Source organism: Dipodomys merriami, unplaced genomic scaffold, assembly GCF_024711535.1.
Source record: "Dipodomys merriami isolate MVZ:Mamm:240054 unplaced genomic scaffold, mDipMer1.0.p SCAF_7, whole genome shotgun sequence".
NCBI classification, from domain to species: domain Eukaryota; kingdom Metazoa; phylum Chordata; class Mammalia; order Rodentia; family Heteromyidae; genus Dipodomys; species Dipodomys merriami.
The window spans coordinates 70,339,336-70,345,335 of record NW_027206290.1 but is presented as its reverse complement, the minus strand read 5'-3'; the positions used below and the strand labels follow the sequence as shown (position 1 = coordinate 70,345,335).

At 51.4% G+C, this 6,000-nt stretch overlaps 1 protein-coding gene across 1 annotated transcript in view; it reads right to left on the bottom strand.

Annotated features, from left to right (window-relative positions):
• Window positions 1-888: 888 nt before the first annotated feature.
• The window catches only part of Efcab8 (EF-hand calcium binding domain 8), a 47,674-nt gene continuing 42,562 nt past the window's right edge, over window positions 889-6,000 (bottom strand). The window contains exons 23-27 of the mRNA XM_070007512.1: window positions 5,106-5,274; window positions 2,928-3,057; window positions 2,260-2,467; window positions 2,047-2,145; window positions 889-1,192 (exon numbers count right to left, since the gene is read on the bottom strand). Of these exons, the coding sequence (XP_069863613.1) occupies window positions 962-1,192; window positions 2,047-2,145; window positions 2,260-2,467; window positions 2,928-3,057; window positions 5,106-5,274 (837 nt within the window). The 3' untranslated portion in view covers window positions 889-961. The remainder of the gene's footprint in view (window positions 1,193-2,046; window positions 2,146-2,259; window positions 2,468-2,927; window positions 3,058-5,105; window positions 5,275-6,000) is intronic.

Genomic DNA, 6,000 nt, shown 5'->3' with positions numbered 1-6,000 from the left:
ACGGTGAGGGTGAGTCTGAAGGCTTTGTTCTATCCAATGTCATAGACTGTACCCTGGCCATGGGCACTAAACCTGGAAGAAAGGGCATGAGGTGAGTGGTTTGGAGTGGTGGGCCTGACGCTTCGTGGCCTCTGAATGGCATTTTCTGTGTCCAGGAGTTTCCATGGGCCCCAGGACAGGGTTGACCTGCTGAGGACTCTGGCCTGGCCAGAGAAAGTCTGCAAAGCCAGGTGAGGTGCTGCTCCAATATCCCTCCTCCCCTGCCCCACCCACCATACCTCTCCTGTCCAGACACAGAGCAGTTTAAAACACAGGGGCCAAACAGCCATGGCTACCACTAGAAGGCTACTGGGCCTGTCTTCTGAGAGGCTGGACCAAGTGTCTGGGCCATCTAGCTTCCACAGTATGTGACTGCCTGCCTCTCCACCACACAGCCCCTGTCCCCAGGAGTCAGCCTGTCACCTGCCAGCCAGCATACCCAGGTATCCTGGGGACAGACTGGTCTCTGGGCCTTCCCAGGGCCTTGCCAGGGAACAGGACCTAACTCAGAGGTCCACTGGGATCTTAGAGAGTGAGGGACACAGCCCAACCGCTTCACCTGCAGAACTCTGATATTCAAGAAATTTTATTTTCTTCTCCAGGACTCTGTCCAGAGTCAGAGAGAAGAGAGCTAGAGAGACGACTTCCAGAGAGGCAGCGCGAGAGCTGCCGGGAAAGGTCCACCTCCTCTGGGCCTTGCCAGGTGTGAGCCCAGGATGTTTAAGACCCCATGGGCCCGGGTGCTCGGCTAGAGGACTGGAGAGAGGGGTAGCTCAGGACAGGGTGCAAAAGCCCCGCTTTGTGAGCATGAGGGTCTCTGGCCTCTACAGAATGGACTCAGAGCACTCAGATGGGAGTGAGAGGCAGGAGTGGGCTGTGGTGGCTGAATGGGGCTGCAGAGAGGAGATAGAAGCCTGAGGCTTCAGTGAGGCAGACATGGAGTCCAACAGCTCTGATGCCAAGGCGGCAGGGGGCACAGAGGAGAGGGAAGGACTGGCGGCGGCGGCTGCTTCGGGGTAGACTCATCCTCCCAGTGGACGATACGCTGGACCTGCGGCTCTGGGATCTTGAACGCTAGTAAGTTAACGTTAGGAAGCTGCTGGATGGGCTCCAGCTCGTTCAAGTGTAGGCTGTGGTAGATCAGAGGTGAGATCTAGGGGGGTAGAGCAAGGCAGCAGGGGGGCACCTGCTGGAGCTGAGGGTACCCAGGACCAAGAGAGGCTTGCAGAGAGGAAGGATCCTGAGGTCTTCCCGTACATAAGAGCCTACTGTGATGATCAATGACCAAGGAAGTCAGGGCCATCTCAGCCCGCCCCCCACCACGCTGCTGAGTGGCCATAGCAACCCTGAAAGGCAGGCCCTGGCACCAGAACTGTTCCCTTCTTAGAACCAGGCTACAAAGCAGAGCCCCGGAGCAGAGGACCTCAGAGGACATACTCCGCTTCTCCTATTGGCACTGCAAAGCTGGGTTGGGAGCCCCCTCCAGGCCAGGGACAGAGGTACAGCATGGGGAGAAAAGCCCTTCGGGGATGTGACTTTCATTATTCTCCTAGCACATAGAGGGGGGTTCTTGTCGTGCCCTATCACAGACAAGGAGGGAAAGGCTGGGATGTACCCACGCCTTTTTTCTCTTTTTTCTCTTCCCACAAAGAGCCACCCCTTCCAATACTCCATCCCTTCCTGTGTGCCTGGCACCTTCCTGTGTGTCTGCCCTTGAGCACCCACAGTGGTGGGGACATAGGCAGCAAATAGCACTCAAGGGTAGATACAAGCTACTGTGGTATTTTGAAGGCTGCAGACTGGACCCAGGTCCAAGGAGGACCTCCTCCCAAAAGGCCTTGGGCCCTCTGTCTTCAGGGACAAAACTTCAACCAGGACCATGGCAAACACACCAGCTAAGCTAGCCTCATACAGAACAGTGACTGCATCACTCCCACTGGAGTGCTAACTGCACAAGACTGGGTCCTCTGGCCTCGACAGCCCTTGGGTCTCAGGGAGCGGCCTCACCTGGTGCTTCATGCAGCTGTAATTCACATTGGTGGTCAGGAATCTACTGGTCCGAGAGTGCTCCTTGGGCTTGTAGAATGCTCCCAAGACTTCACTCAGCTGCAGGGTCATGGGGGAGAGGGAAGGCTGAAACTAGTGTCATGCCTGCACATGCACATGCAAGCACACACGTGTGCACACATGCACACATGCACAAACACCCTAGCTCCCCACCTTCTGCACCTGCTTGCCATGAGACTCCCACTTGTTCCAGGTCTCCTCGATGTCTTGCGTGGAGTGCTCTCTAGTCCACGGTGATGTCACAGCCATCTTCTGCAGCTTGGCCCATGCCTCAGCCTCCTTTTCAGGCCTCTGGTTCAGAAGGTCCATCAGTACCGCCTGCTCCCGCCGTTGATATGCGAGGACCTCATATAGATCCCTTCTACAAGAGGCTTTCCTTCACAAAACACTCTTCCTACTAAACAAGGTGGGGGTCTCCCAGGAACCCTGAGAGGAGTATCCCTCTCCTGGGCCTGGCCCTGCCCTTTCCTGTGTCTCCATTGCTCTGCTAGAAACTATCAGTGTGCAAGGCTTACTAAGGCTAACACGCCCAGATGCAGCTGGTCCTGCAAGCTCTGCTGCTCTTCCCACTCCCTCTACTGGCCTACAAGGAGCCTGGTACCCCTTTGTCCTTCCAGGGACCTCCCCAATGGACTATCTAAACATCCCCCAACCTCAGAATCTCAGGCTCTTGGGTCACAACAGCCACTGTGAATGAGCTGCAGGTCCCCAGGCACTGGCTTTCTGAAAGCTAACCATGTTTGGCACTGCCCAACCCAGGGAGGGGCAAGGCTCCCAGGGGCCTTGCTGGGGCCAGAGGAGCCCAGTGGGCTGGGACTCACTGCAGATCCGGCTGGGAGGCCTTAGGAACGCTGTCTATGAATTCTTCCTCCTCTGAGTTTTCAGGTTGTTTGTAACCACTGTCCACTGTGGCGTCCTGTAGTCTCTTCCAAACATTCAGGCCAAATGTCCCTGTAATTCCATCAGTCCTTGCTCAGAGGCTTCTCAACCCACTGCCCTTCTCCTCTACCCCAAGAGTCAGCCAGGGAATGGCTGACCCCCTCCCCCCAGGCATTCACCCAACTGTCCAGTATCCACCATGGGAAGGAAATACGCTGGGCACTCAACAAACGCTTGGAAGAACCCACCACTAGCAGCCCTCTCATATACCTGGAGCTCCAGCCTGAAGTACCCTGCCCCACGTATGGTTTAGGGGAAGAAAAGCAAAAAAATAAAAAAATTAGAAATTAAAAAAGGGGAAGAAAACCATGGCAATGGTATAAAATGGAAAGCATGGTATAAAATGGGGGGGGGGGGCCCACTGGTGGTTCACCCCTGTATTCCTGTAATCAGGAGATTCAGATCTGAGGATCATGGTTCAAAGCCTGACCCGGAAGGAAAGGCTGTGAGACTCTTATCTCCAATAAACCACCAGAAAACCAGAAGTGGCGCTGTAGCTCAAGTGGTAGAGAGCTTGCCTTGCACTGAAGAGCTGAGGGACAGTGCCCAGCCCAGTGTTCAAGGCCCACAACCCACAAAAAAAAAAAAAAAAGACCAGGGCCCACGCACGTCAGATCGGGCAGACGTTGAGATGAGTAAAAAAGGGTAAAAAAGGGTAAAAAAAAAATGGGAGTCCTATTTCTGGGCATGGCAAGACATGGTAAGCCATTCTCCTGCTTCAGAATTGTAAAAATGCAATGAACCAGACATGGTACAAAGCCCAATTTTTGAAAAGTCATCAGAGAGCTACATGCACTAAAATTACAGAAAGGGAAGGCTTTTCAAGAAGCAGCAGGCCTGGGAGCTGCTTTCTTTTTGGGGAATTCCTGGACTTCAGCTTGGTTCAGATGGGAAGGAACTACTAGAAAGAATGAAAAAAAAAAAAGCAGCAGAGTACCTGCCAGCCATGCAGCCAGCATGGCACACTGAGTTTCATAGGGTCCTCAATTCACTACCAGAAGCACAAAGTAAAATGGGAGTGGCCAGGGGCTGAGAAATAAGAGTTGCTGCTCATGGATAAGATTTCAGTCACAAGAGTTGAAAAAGATCTAGAGATCCCCTATTTAAGAGTGTATAGTTGTTGAGTGCTGGTGGCTCATACCTGTAACCCTATCTATTCAGGAGGCTGAGATATGAGGATTGCATCTCAAAGCAAGTCCAGGCAGGAAAGTCCATGAGACTCTTATCTCCAATTAACCACCATAAGTGAGTTGTGGCTCAAAGTGGTAGAGTGTTAACCTTGAGTGAAAAAGCTCAGGGACAGCACCCAGGCCCTGAATTCTAGCCCCATAACTAACCAGAGAGAGAGAGAGAGAAAGAGAAAGAGAGAGAGAGAGAGAGAGAGAGAGAGAGAGAGAGAGAGAGAGAGAGAGAGAGAGAGAAGACGGAGAAGGAGAAGGAGAAGAAGAAGGAGAAGAAGAAGAGGAGGAGGAGGAGGAGGAGGAGGAGGAGGAGGAGGAGGAGGAGGAGGAGGAGGAGGAGGAGGAGGAGGAAAGAAGAAGAAAGAGGGCTGGGAAGGTGGCTCAGTGGTAGATCACTTGCCTTGCATGCATGAGCCTTGGATTTGATTCCTCAGCACCACATAAGCAAAAAGAGAAAAGCCGGAAGTGGCACTGTGGCTCAAGTGGTAGAGCACTAGCCTTGAGCTAAAGAGCTGAGGGACAGTGCTCAGGCCCAGAGTTCAGGCCCCACGACCAGACCCCCCCCCAAATAAAAAAGAAGAAGAAGAAAGAGGAAGAGGAGAAAAAGAAGAAATAGAGAAAGAACAGACCTCATCAAATATAGATTTTCAAAAATATGCAAAGGTAGACATGCTGGTGGGTAGAGGAAGGGTAGATGGGCAGTTGATAATAAATGGACACAGGGCTGAATGGACAATTGGACAGACTTACATCCAGCAATTTAAACAAAGGCACTTTAAAGTCATTCCTATGGGAAATAAGGTTCCTGTCAGCTTGTGACCTGTTGCGGACAGGAGCAAGAAAGGCATGGGGGACAGGTAGACTTCACTGGACCCATACCGACGGCATCACCAGAGAGTTTCCAAGCCTTGACGTTGCAGTCCTGGCCAGCACTGATCACCAGCTGGAAGCTGTCTACATACATGACATCTGTCACATTGTCCGAATGGCCCTTCCATGTAATCAGGAGCTTAGGGGGAACCAGGGAAATGCTCTGGCCCTCCACAACCTAGAGGGGACAGGAAGGAAAACTTACACCAAGACCATCACACAGATGCACTGGTAGGCACCCAGAGAAAGGGTTCTGGGACATGGATGGGTTTTCTAGTTCTAGGCGCATTCCACATTAACTTGATGCTGACCTTTGAGAGGTCCCTTACTGGACTCTTTAGTAAAACTACTAAAAAAGCATCTATAGGCTGGGGGGCGGGGGGTGACTCAAGGGGAGAACTTGCCTGGCAAGAGAACTTGCCTGGCAAGAACAAGGCCCTAGGTACATGCCCCAGTACCACAAACAACAACAAAATTTGCATGTTACTTATCAGTGCCTCCATTCAATTGATAGGAGTTGATCCTGACCTTACAGGATAAGGAGTCTCTGTGTCTTACAGGGTTGAGAAATGAAAGTGAGAGGATCAGAAATCAGTCTAAGGCCACAGAGCCAGAGATTGATGGGTCTCTGAGTAGAGCTCAGGTCTCCTCAAGTTTTCACTGGGCATTCAGAGAATAAGCTGAGTGAAGGGGGTCATGCTTCACATTGCACTGTGAGCAAATAAGTTTATTTAACTGACAGATGAGTAAAAATGACCATAAAAGCAAGATAAAGCAATAAAGCAAGATTAAGAAAGGGACACTTCTACAATAGTTAAGTCAGAATAGTAATAATAATAATAATAAGTCAGAATAATAATAATCTGCTTACATTGTTCTGTAAGCAGAACAATGAAAAACAATG